We start from the raw sequence: 13,196 nt of genomic DNA, 5'->3' as shown, positions 1-13,196 counted from the left end.
GAAGTCGCAGCCACTCACTCTCTCTTAGTTTGTCCAGGTGCTCCTGAGACAGACAGCAGAAGTCACAGCCACTCACTCTCTCTTAGTTTATGTTCCTGTGCTCCTGAGACAGACAGCAGAAGTCACAGCCACTCACTCTCTCTTAGTTTGTCCATGTGCTCCTGAGACAGACAGCAGAAGTCGCAGCCACTCACTCTCTCTTAGTTTGTCCACGTGCTCCTGAGACAGACAGCAGAAGTCGCAGCCATTCACTCTCTCTCTCTTAGTTTGTTGTTCCTGTGCTCCTGAGACAGACAGCAGAAGTCGCAGCCACTCACTCTCTCTTAGTTTGTTGTTCCTGTGCTCCTGAGACAGACAGCAGAAGTCGCAGCCACTCACTCTCTCTTAGTTTGTCCAGGTGCTCCTGAGACAGACAGCAGAAGTCGCAGCCACTCACTCTCTCTTAGTTTGTCCATGTGCTCCTGAGACAGACGTTCTCTCTCTTAGTTTGCTGTTCTGGTGCTCCTGAGTCAGACAGCAGAAACCACAGACACTTGCTTTTGCTTAGTTTATGTTCCTGTAACGGGGTCGGGATTAATAGGCAAAACGTGAATTCTTGTCTTCTTAGGTTTTATTTTGGCAAACAAGAGATCTGAGCTTTTCTTTCCTCTAGTAACAGTTCCTCTTGGCGATCTACTTCTCGCGCTTCTCCTGATGCAGGCTTCCACTATTTCCGGTCGACGGCCTCTCTCGGGTGTCCGTCGGGGTGGTGTCTCGTCCGGCTCCGTCTTCGTCTCGCAGTCGGGACAAAAGGAGAAATACAAAGTGTGAGGAGAATGTCCACACGTCTTGCGATAGTAAAGGGTAGGGAGTGAGGGGAATAACCAGTAGTGCTCCACGTCTAGTGCCGGCTGTGAAGGGTTTTGTGCTCGGGGAGGGGGACACCAGACCAAAGGGGAGGAAAACACGGCAGTTATTCCAAAAACCCTCCCTTACGGCTGACCCAGCCCTTAATAGTGTCGCGTACCTGATTGAGCCATACACCTCCCGCGGGTGTATGGCTGGGCGATCCGCGGTATCGGTGGCCTCCTGGCTTCTCTCTCTCCCCTTCCTCTTCTCCGCGCCGGGTCTCCGTTGTCTCGAACTCCGCTCTCTCGAACTCCGTCAACTTCCTCCTTTCTCCACGCTCTCTCTCCTCTCCGCTCCGCTCCCTCCGGGTGAACAAGCACACCTCTGGTTCGTCGTTCCTGGTATAAGACGTCTCGTCGTCTTGTCGTGACTCCTCCCACTCTTGGCTCCAGTCTCCCTTAAAGGGCCAGTGATCTGTTTCTTCTTCTTGTATTTCAAAGTCCCTGTTGACGTTCTGTGGGGGGTATAATGAACGAGATGTGTCATTGTAACTTTGTTTCATTGCACTCTGTGTCCACCCCTTCTGTTGTTGTTGTCCCAGGTCGCTACACACCTCCCCCCCTGGACACTCACGCTTGGTGAGTGGGTGACGGGATAGAAAGTCTGCACCCACATTATCAACGCCTTTACGGTGATGGATCGAAAACACATATGGCTGTAGTGACAGGAACCAGCGCATTACTCTAGCATTATTCGCTTTGTTGCGAGCCATCCACAGTAGTGGCGCGTGATCCGTAAACAGGTCAAATCGACGGCCTTCAAGGTAGAAAGCCAGTTTTTCGATAGCCCATTTTATCGCGAGGCACTCCTTCTCAATAGTGGCGTATTTCAGTTCACGAGGAAACAGTTTCCTACTAACATACAGTATTGGATGATCCAGACCGTCGTCACCCACTTGGGAAAGGACTGCCCCAATCCCAAAGTCAGATGCATCCGTATGCAGCGAAAACGGCCGTGAGAAGTCCGGTGAAGAGAGCACCGGTGTAGAAGTTATCATCGATTTCAGAGTTCGAAAGGCTTCCAACATTCCAAGTGAAGGTCGCACCGGCGTAGAGGATTTCCCCGTAACCCTCAGGGCATCCGTAAGAGGGGCCGCTATGTCTGCAAATTGTGGTATAAATCGCCGGTAGTACCCGACAAGTCCGAGGAAAGACCTCAATTCTTTTCTAGTGGCAGGAAAAGGGGTGTCGGCAATTGCCCTGACCTTCTCAATTTGCGGTTCAATCAACCCGTGGCCCAGTACATAGCCAAGATATTTCACTTTCCGAACGGCCATTTTGCACTTCTTTGCATTCACTGTGAGTCCGGCAGTTTTGAGAGCCCTCAGTACTGTGGACAGATGTTCCAAATGGGTGCGCCAATCTGGGCTGTAGATCACAATGTCGTCCAGATAAGCCGACGTAAAGTCAGACAATCCGGCTAAGACAGTGTTCATAAGGCGTTGGAAAGTTGCCGGCGCCCCATGAAGTCCGAAGGGGAGCACCGTAAACTCAAAATGGCCCTCCTCTGTTGAAAACGCTGTCTTTTTGGCATCCTCGGGTCTCAGTGGAACTTGCCAATAACCCTTAGTTAAATCTAGGGTAGTGATGTACTGAGAGCGGCCCAGTTTCTCAATTAATTCATCCACTCTAGGAATGGGATATGCGTCAAAGAGAGAAATCTCATTAAGGGCGCGAAAGTCCATACAAACTCTCCTGCTGCCATCAGGCTTAGGGACCATCACTATGGGGCTACACCAATCACTTTTTGAGGGTCGGATGACCCCAAGGCGAACTATCTCGTCTATTTCAGCCTTAATGGCAGCTCGTCTAGCCTCCGGGACTCTGTAAGGTCTCATTCTGATCTTTTTATTCGGTGGAGTTATGATGCAGTGTTCGGTTATAGATGTACGCCCTGGTCTGTTGGAAAAAACACCGGCGTAACCCTCAAGAATTTGTCTAAGTTCTTGTTGTTGTCCTGTAGTTAGTTCTTCGTTATGGAGAAGAAGCTCAACCGTAGACTCTCCATTTGAGTCGACCCCCGTGAGGTTAACCTGTGCTGGCGGGGGACCTAACCACTTTTTTAATAGGTTTATGTGATATGACTGTTGTTTGGAGTGAGTTATTTGTAATTTATAACTAGTTCTACCTATCACCCCAACCACTTTATATGGACCTGTCCATGCAGCCTTAAATTTCTGCGAAGACGACGGTAGGAGAACCAATGCCCAGTCGTTGACCTGTAGCTGTCTCCACTTCTTCCCCTTATCATAGTCATGCTTCTGTTTACGTTGGCTATTCTCAAGGTGGACCATCGCTAGTTCCCTCAACTTGCCGATTTTGGATTTCAGGCTCTGGGCATAATCGAGCGTCGTCGACGTCTCTTCTGAGGTTTCATTCACCCAAGCATCCCTAGTCATTTCCAGGAGGGAGCGGGGTTGACGCCCGTAGAGGAGTTCAAAGGGCGATACCCCCAGGCTAGACTGTCTCTGAGCTCGTATGGCATACAGTGCTAGTGGCAACATTCTGTCCCACTCGTCCCCGCTGACTTCCATCATTTTACGGAGTGTTGTTTTTAGGGTACGATTATAACGTTCCACCAGTCCGTCCGTTTAGGGATGGTAAACCGAGGTACGGATCTGGTGGATTTGCAATGTGTGGCATATTTCTCTCATCAACTTCGAAACGAACGGAGTGCCCTGGTCCGTAAGAATTTCTTTCGGAAATCCCACCCTACTGAATAGTTCGATCATTTTATCACCAACTTGTTTGGAATTAGCCGTTGATAAGGGAAAAGCCTCGGGGAACCTAGTGGCGTAATCTACCACAACCAGTATGTGTTGGAACCCTTTGCGTGTTTTTGGCAACGGTCCAATCAGGTCCATGCCAACCCTTTCGAAAGGTTTACCAATGACCGGCAATGGCTGTAGAGGAACAGCCGGGGGTCTGCTCATGTTCAACCTTTGGCAAATGTCGCAAGTTCTACAATACTCTTCAGTGTCCTTGTAAATCCCCGGCCCAAAAAAATTTCGGAGGATAGTTTGGGTCGTTTTTTCTGTGCCGCTATGTCCCGCAACTAGGTGGCTATGTCCAAAAAAAAGGACCTGTTCTCTGAACGACACTGGGACCAGGAGCTGAGGAGAGTCCCCCTCTTTACCTATCCTATAAAGCAACTCTTCTTGAATCACGAAGGCTGGAAATGTTATAGAGTTACCGGCCTGTTGGTGGGCCTGTTCCCACGCATGAAATAGGGTGGAGTCACTAATTTGCGCAAACTTGAAGCTTTTATCCAGGATCCACGGGTCGGTGGAAACCACTGCGTTTACGGAATGACCTCGATCTCCCGTGGACCCAAACCCGTTTGAACCACGCTCTGTGTCTTCTAATTCCGCCACCTCTTGGAGTGCCGGGGAAGCGATATTTTCGCATATCAGTTGGGCTATACGGTCACCTCTGTGTACTGAAAAGGTGGTTGTTCCCAGGTTGAAAAGAAGGACCATTACGTTACCCCTGTAATCTTCGTCAATGACGCCAGCTCCTACGTCTATGAAGTGTTTCACGGCCAATCCGGAGCGAGGGGCTATCCTACCGTAACAGCCTGGGGGTACTGCGATTTGCAGGTCTGTTTTGACCAATACTTTTTCTTTAGCCGGTAATTCGTAGTCATAAGCACTACATAAATCGTAACCGGCGGCTTTAGTTGAACCCTTAGTGGGAGGGGTCGCCTTTTCTGACAATTTTACAAACTTTAAAGTGCCCTTCTGGGGTTGTACAGACGGATCACTGTGTTCGTCTCTTGGGCTGGGCAATCTTTTAAGTTTACCTGCCTGACCTGGTTCTAGGGTATTCTTAAACATAGTCAAGAAATCGGGGTTATCCGTCCCAATGATTAGGTCTTCCGGCAATTCTGACATTACACCCACCCTTACTATGTGTGGGGGGTCCTCCTGTGTGTTCTATGGTAATATTAGCTATAGGGTACCTTTTGACATCCCCGTGGACACACTTAATATTAACCTTCCCGTTAGTGATGTATTGGTTTGGGATTACGTATTGAGATTGAATGACCGACTGGCGGCAGCCGGAGTCTAACAACGCTACCAGGGTCTTCTGGTCAACCGTTACACTTACTCGGAAGGATCCACCCAATTCCGCCGAGTACAACACCGCTCTAGGGAGGTATCCCACTTCCATGGGTTCTTCTTCTAGTCTCTTTTTCGGGCACAATCGGGCGATGTGGCCCCACTGTCCACAATCAAAGCATTGTGGGCCTGATGTTCCCGTGTTCTCAGTTCTCCAGGTACGAGGTCGTGCCGGCTCTCTACCTTTCGGAACAGACCGCTCCGGTCGGATCAGCATTTTTTTCTCTTTATCCCAGTCCGCTGGACCCACCTTTGGTTGAGCTCGTGAAAACGATGAGGCCATTTCAACTGCTTGAGCGGTGGTTATCCCGGAATGTTGTCGAAGCCACCTTTCGGTGGCGTAGGGGAGTGCTTCTAGGAACTGTTCTAAATAAATCCTGTCGAGTATTTCCTCTTTGCTGCTAGTAGTAGGTGTGAGCCACTTGTCTGCGGCCATTTTTAACCTGACAAACAATGTTTTGGGGTTTTCTCCCACCATGCCCCTCTCCTTACGAAAACGGAGCCGATATGCTTCGGGGTCTAACCCCAAGTGATCGAGAATGATTCGTTTTATATCGGCGTAGGCAGTGTTCCCATTTGGATTGGCCACTTGATAAGCTGCCTGAGCTTCTCCCCCCAGTAGTGGTGCTAAAAAGAAAGGCCATTTCGTAACTGGCCAGCCACAAGCTTGTGCTGCTCTTTCAAAGTTTAACAAGAACGCATCCGGGTCTTCTCCGGTTCTATATTTTTGGAGAGAAATGGCCGGTGTTCCGTGAGACATTGGTCTTTCAGTTGCTCCAGACCTACCCGTGGGATCGACCCAGGGCTGTTCCCTTTGTCCCTCAATGGCTTTTCGCAATATTTCCCTGTCTGCTTGGGCGGATACCAAGTGTTGCTCTAGGACCCATCCGAGTTTCTCTTGACCTTTTACCAGTTGATCTACTACGGTTTCCATCTTTTTGTCAGCGATGGTGCCTATGCCCGCATTCTCCACCACTGTAACGGGGTCGGGATTAATAGGCAAAACGTGAATTCTTGTCTTCTTAGGTTTTATTTTGGCAAACAAGAGATCTGAGCTTTTCTTTCCTCTAGTAACAGTTCCTCTTGGCGATCTACTTCTCGCGCTTCTCCTGATGCAGGCTTCCACTATTTCCGGTCGACGGCCTCTCTCGGGTGTCCGTCGGGGTGGTGTCTCGTCCGGCTCCGTCTTCGTCTCGCAGTCGGGACAAAAGGAGAAATACAAAGTGTGAGGAGAATGTCCACACGTCTTGCGATAGTAAAGGGTAGGGAGTGAGGGGAATAACCAGTAGTGCTCCACGTCTAGTGCCGGCTGTGAAGGGTTTGTGCTCGGGGAGGGGGACACCAGACCAAAGGGGAGGAAAACACGGCGGTTATTCCAAAAACCCTCCCTTACGGCTGACCCAGCCCTTAATAGTGTCGCGTACCTGGTTGAGCCATACACCTCCCGCGGGTGTATGGCTGGGCGATCCGCGGTATCGGTGGCCTCCTGGCTTCTCTCTCTCCCCTTCCTCTTCTCCGCGCCGGGTCTCCGTTGTCTCGAACTCCGCTCTCTCGAACTCCGTCAACTTCCTCCTATCTCCACGCTCTCTCTCCTCTCCGCTCCGCTCCCTCCGGGTGAACAAGCACACCTCTGATTCGTAGTTCCTGGTATGAGACGTCTCGTCGTCTTGTCGTGACTCCTCCCACTCTTGGCTCCAGTCTCCCTTAAAGGGCCAGTGATCTGTTTCTTCTTCTTGTATTTCAAAGTCCCTGTTGACGTTCTGTGGGGGGTATAATGAACGAGATGTGTCATTGTAACTTTTTTTCATTGCACTCTGTGTCCACCCCTTCTGTTGTTGTTGTCCCAGGTCGCTACAGTTCCTGAGATGGACAGCAGAAGATGCAGCCCCTCGTGCTCTCTTAGTTTGTTGTTCCCGTGCTCCTGAGGTAGGATGTTTGCCTCAAATCACCCTTTATCACTCAGGCTGGTCTAATCACGTCATTGCTGTCATTTTGAGAGCGATATGCCTAATCATTATCTGCAGGATCCTATACTCTCTTACACTGATGTCTGCACCCTGCCCCGGTCTGTGGAATGAGTAAATTGAGTATGTCTACTGGTGTCCAGGATTACACACTCTTTGACTCTTGTGTATGTTTTGTCCCAATGTCTGACAGGTCTCCGATCACCAGGACAAATATGAGGCCCTTGTGAAGAGGCAGCTGGACTTTGAGAAGATGTACACCACCCCCGGAAAGTACACAATCCAGGTTTTAGACAGAACAACCATAGATCTCAGGTGGGTGATATGAAACTAGAACACTGCTGCCTGACACAACTCTGATAAAGAAACAAGAACAGACATATGGTGGCTCTGACACCCACCCACATTTGGGACAGTTTTGTCCAATTGACTTCCAGTGTGGTGATCATTTTCTGGCAATTGATCAATTCACCTTTTTTATTACAGGTTTTCATCACAGACCCTTTGAAACTGAGCTCACTAATTAATATAAATGTGTCGTTAAATGCACTAATTTAAGACCAATGTTAATGGTTCACTATGTTCTAAAATCTACAAGATGGCACAGTTTCAGCCACAACTCTGTTCCATTCACAAGCAAGAACCTTCACCCTTGCTGCATTGGTGGTGCATAGAGAGTGGCATGGGTGACACAGACTGGCACAGATGATGTATAGACTCTGGCATGGGAGACACAGACTGGCACAGATGATGTATATACACTGGCATGGGTGACACAGACTGGCACAGATGATGTATAGACACTGGCATGGTGGACACAGACTGGCATAGATGATGTATAGACACTGGCATTGGTGACACAGACTGGCACAGATGATGTATAGACTCTGGCATGGGAGACACTGACTGGCACAGATGATTTATAGACACTGGTATGGGAGACACAGACTGGCACAGAGGATGTTTAGACTCTGGCATGGGTGACACAGACTGGCACAGATGATGTATAGACACTGGCTTGGGAGATACAGACTGGCACAGATGATGTATAGACTCTGGCATGGGTGACGCAGACTGACACAGATGATGTATATACACTGGCATGGGTGACACAGACTGGCACAGATGATGTATAGCCACTGGCATGGGTGACACAGACTGGCACAGATGATGTATAGACTCTGGCATGGGTGACACAGACTGGCACAGATGATGTATAGACGCTGGAATGGGTGCTCGATAAAGTCTAATTGTTGGAATGAACCCTGACTTCATGTTGGGCGAACACATTACTCTATAAGGATGATACACAGCAATGTTATTGCAATGTCAATCGCAAATTCAACATGTCAACATGCATTAGAGGAAACTTGACACCAGGCACCATTTATTACAATATTTTCATCACCATTCTTATGCAAGTATCTTTATGTAATTTGGTACCTATAATGTGAATTGTTTTATTTTTATTTTATTTATTCAGACTTGTAGAGCGCCTTATCGCCCAGGGGTCTCTAAGCACTTATTGGAGGGCATATACTGCTTCAGAGGAAGAGCTGGAGCCGCTAGGACCTACCCCAGGCCTCCCGGAAGAGTATAGTTTTGAGCTTCTTCCTAAAGGGTAGGAGATTCGGTATCTTGTGCAGGTTCACTGGCAAATTATTCCAGGCCACAGGAATTATGTTAAAGTAAGCTTGCCCTCCCATGGCAGCTAATTTAAATCGGGGCAGACCAAGAGGGTGGCATCTGCTGATCGAAGGGTCCTGCCAGGCACATAAAAGACTAAGCGTTCCTTGATATATTTTGGGGCTTGTCCATGCAGAGCTTTATGAGTGGTACAGAGGCCCTTGAACATGATTCTCTGCCTAATCGGGAGCCAATGTAGCTCACACAGCAGTGGTGTAGCATGTGTTCATCTAGGTTTTTAAAAAATTAATCTTGCCGCTTCGTTCGTGACTATTTGTAATCTGGCCAACAGTTGTTGGGGAAGGCCAGCATACAACAAGTTGCCATAATCCAGGCGCAACAAGATCATAGCTGATACTGCCCGTCTGAGAGTAGCCGGGTTAGAAGTCGTGAAATTTTCCGCAGTTGTCTTAATAGGCCTACGCAAATACCGACAACTGAAGAGACTTGTTTTGCCATTGAAAGTTTGGCATCTATATGAATGCCCAAACCTTTCACAGCTGCTGCTGGTTCTGGAGAGGGCACTAGTTCTTTTGGCCAAAGAAGATCATTCCAAGGGCTGGACGCTGTCGTAATCGCCAGCACCTCTGTTTTATCCGGGTTTACCTTTATCTTGAGATCCCTCAACCACGACAGTAACTGGTCATGGTTGACCGTGTCAAATGCCGCAGAGAGGTCTAACAGCAAGAGGGCACACAGGATCTTTTTATCTGCCCTGGTTCTCAGATCATCCAGCACAGAAAGCATAACCAATTGCGTGCTGTGGTGGGCCCTAAAACCGGCCTGATTTGGTTCTAGCAGCTGGTTATTTTCGAGATGGCGAGAGAGGTATGGAAGGGCATGTTGTTCAATTACCTTGGCTAGGTAAGGCAGCTGTGATATTGGTCTAAAGTTTTTCAAGATTTTAGTATCTGCACCAGGCTTCTTCAGAAGCGGAATCTGACGAGCCTCTTTCAAAACAGCGGGGACTTGTCCTGTTTCCAGGGAGATATTCAGGAGAGATAGCATATCATCCTCTATACCTGGCAGGGCTAGTTTAAATATCCTAGGGGGACAAGGGTAAGCTGGTGACCCAGATTTCACTCACTCCATCAGACCTACCAGAGTCTCTTTTGTAAGCGGGGGTAGCGTACTAAGAGAATGGACAATCAAAGGAGGTATCATTGAGGGACCTTCGGGCAGCTAAGGCTCGGGTTATGGTGGATTTCTGTCAAGACGTCCAATATTTTGTTAGAAAAGAAGGACTGAAGTTTATAACAGTCTTCCTGAGTGAAGGAGAGATTCTGCTCCTTGTTTTTCCTCAGTTCGGTCAGGACCTTGAAGGTTTCTTTCTGGGGATTACTTGCCGCAGAAATTCTGCCCTCATTGAATTCAGCGTTCCTAGAGATGATCGCCGATTTATAAGTGGCAAATGCCAGTGTTTATGTGGCCCGGGCACTGGGATCATACTCTTGCGAAATATGATATGCTCCAGTTATGCTCTCAAAGTAAATGTAGTTGAACCTAAATGCCCCTTTTTGTAGATTCAGCTGAAAATTTAATTTTATTGACCCAATCTTTTATTCATTTTGAAAGACTATCCTGAAGCATTACTCAGCAGTATGTCTACATTAATAAAATCTAAGATAAAAGACAAAAAAGGAAAAACCCTTTCCTTCCACCCCAAAAATGGAAAAGAAAGGGGGTCCTGTACCTGTAGAGGCCCAACTCACAGTTAAACTGCCCGTCATGAGCTGTTAACCATCATTTCTGACATGGACCACTACATGTGGGGCATCGTCACCTCCTTTGCTTCAGGAATCAAATGCAATATTTGAAGTTATTTGGGCCATGTTCCTTCCCTGAGCTCCTTTGACAGTATGTGAATGAAAGGGGCCCATAACTCTGCATAGGTCGCGTCCTTGTGGTCTTGGTCTAGAGAGAGGCGTTCCATGGCTAGAGTCAACCGAAGCCTGTGTAGCCAAACTGTGTGGTCCGGGACGTCCATGGTTTCCCATTGTGCAACAAGTGTTTGTCTTGCTGCTAGAAGTGCCAATACCATCTGCCTACCCCTCAATGAGTGAAGGGGAAATGTGAGCCCGTTTGGTAGCCCTGTAGTTTGTACGCCGGGAAGTGTGGGATTTCTGTATCAAAGGCTTTGTCAATGTCAGTCAGTATCCCCCTCCCAGAAACGCTCCAATCTTGGGCAGTGCTAGAGTAAGTGCACCCGAGAGCCGGAAAGGCCACATCCCCTCCAACACTTCTCAGTGTGATTTTTGTCCCAGCTGTGGATGCGAGCCGGCAGGAGATACCAGTACGATGTAACTCTAAAAGCTCATTCGGCCCTAGTGGTGGTATGGGCTGTGTGATGTGCCCTGTAGTGGATCTTCTCCCACTCTTTGTCAGAGAGGGCCCCTCTCAGCTTCTCCTCCCAGCGTTGCTGAGCCTTTGTATGCCCTCTCTCTGGCCAGTGGCAAGCAAAGTGCACAGTTCTGAGCTCAGATGTTTGTCATCTGTTTTCCATATTAACCATTTCTCAGAGGCAGTGAGCAATCGAGAGGCCCGCACCAGTCATGGTAGTGAAGTGACCCAGTGTCTGAGTGGCAGGTAGTGGAATTCATCAGGTTTAGGCAGATCATAGTCCGATCTCAGTTGCTCATAGTGAAGAATGCCTTCAACATCAAACAGCGAGCCTACCCTTTCACACCCTGCTTCCCTCTATCTCAGGCTTGCAGTCCGGTGAGAAATCTGGATGGCCCAAATCGGGGACATTGCGGAGGAAAATGTTGTCTGGCCCCTTTTAAGCGCCACGGCATCCCACACTTTTAGTGTCACTGCGATAACTGGAGAAGAGTAGAGTCCCAAGGCCCTTAACTTACGCGGCAGCCATGCCTCCCTCCATATATTTTCTCCAGCTACTGACTGATCAATAAAGGTCCAGTGCTTTTCGGAGAGAGGACGATTCCACTAAACAATATAACAAAGGTGGGGGGTTTGAAGACATCTATGCACTAAGAGGGGGGCCACACCACCATCTTGCTTGGACTGTGACATTTGGGATATGGGTAAGCGCACCTTTTTTTGTCACCAGACAAATGTATTGATAGCTATTTGTAAGATGGGAAGAGCCCCCGGGGGGGTTACCAGAGGCAAAGTCTGGAAAATGTATAGAATCTGCAGTAGTGCAGTCATTTTAACAGCAGCTAGATGCCAAAACCAGGCCAGTTTCAGTCTTGACCATCCATCCAGGGCCTTCGTTCTTTGTTCCACAAGGACCGAGCAATTTGGCCCGAGTATTTTCGAAAGTGTCAGAGTCAGGATGATACCTAGTTAAGTTATCGATTGCCAGGCCCATTGTAGGGAGAGTCTTTCTCTTAGGATCTACCCGTGTGCTTGGGGGAGGTTAAGTTAAGAACCTGTGACTTGCTTAGGTTTACTTTGAATCCAGAGTGAATGGGGCATTTTCAGCATTCTTTCTGATAGCAAGGGGCATGAGGTAGGGATGCCCGCTCTCGCCCCTTCTCTTCACCCTATATATGGAGCCCTTCACACAACAGGATCGGGACAACCAGCAAATACAGAGGCTATGTTTTAGAGATGATATCCATAAGATAAGCCTCTAAGCAGATGACATAATTTTATCACTCGCAGAACTACTCACCTCCTTGCCCTCCCTCTTGGCCTAGATCTAAGTATTCGGGGAAATCTCGGGATTCACAGAAATTGCCACTTCCGCCATGGAGTCAGAGACCGCACCACTCTCCAGAAAGGAGTTAAATAGTCGCGTCAGCAAGGGCGCCAACTCCATGCAGAAGGTTTTATAGAATAGAGACGGATACCTGTTGCGGCCAAGGGCTTTGTTCAATTTCAACCTAGCAGTGGCCGAGATAACTTCCTCGGGGTGTTTGGGCTTGTCAAGTTGACTCCCCTGCTCCCTGGGGAGGCGTGTGAGTTTGCATGCCTCATGGTATGTTCCTGCATCTTGGTGTACTGTATCCTCCTCGGCGTATATAGACTCATAGAACTGCCTAAATGTTTCAGCTATCTGAGTGTCTGTGTGCACTTCCTCGCCTGAGCACTTCTTGATCAAAGGTATAGCCCCTGCCAGAGTTTTGGCTCTAAGCCTTTGAGCCAGCAACCTCCGATATTTGTCGCTGCTCAAGTAGAACTTATGACAAAGGCGGAGAAAAGCATACTCCACCCTTTCTAGGTTAAGGCGCTTCAAGAGGAGTCTCTTCCTCTCAAGTTCTCTCCAAACTCTTGGCTTGCCTGTGCGCTTATGTATCGCCCCCAGCTCTCTCACCTCCTGTTCTATGCTCTGCCGCACTTCCCTGTGGTTTCTATTGTTAGAGAATTATATGGCCAGAAGTTCCCCCTTACTACTAACTTCTGAGCCTCCCAAATCGCATCTCCTTCACCATGCTTGGTGATTGTAACAGGCCCTCCCGAAGGCGCCACCTCGCATTATTATGATTGGCTTCGCCTGCTTGGATGGTGCCTGTGATTAGAGCATGATCTGACAGAGAGTGTGGTTCTATAGATGACTCCCACACCCTGGG

General features: G+C 48.6%; 1 protein-coding gene across 1 annotated transcript in view; it reads left to right on the top strand.

Annotated features, from left to right (window-relative positions):
- LOC144817668 (uncharacterized) overlaps positions 1–13,196 on the top strand; it is a 230,244-nt gene that overhangs the window by 199,802 nt on the left and 17,246 nt on the right. The window contains exon 7 of the mRNA XM_078674398.1: positions 7,166–7,287. Within this exon, the coding sequence (XP_078530524.1) occupies positions 7,166–7,287 (122 nt within the window). The remainder of the gene's footprint in view (positions 1–7,165; positions 7,288–13,196) is intronic.

Source organism: Lissotriton helveticus, chromosome 2_1 (assembly GCF_964261635.1).
Source record: "Lissotriton helveticus chromosome 2_1, aLisHel1.1, whole genome shotgun sequence".
In the NCBI taxonomy this organism is placed as follows: Eukaryota; Metazoa; Chordata; class Amphibia; order Caudata; family Salamandridae; genus Lissotriton; species Lissotriton helveticus.
The sequence above is the reverse complement of the archived record's forward strand: the minus strand, read 5'-3'. Positions and strand labels throughout refer to the sequence as shown.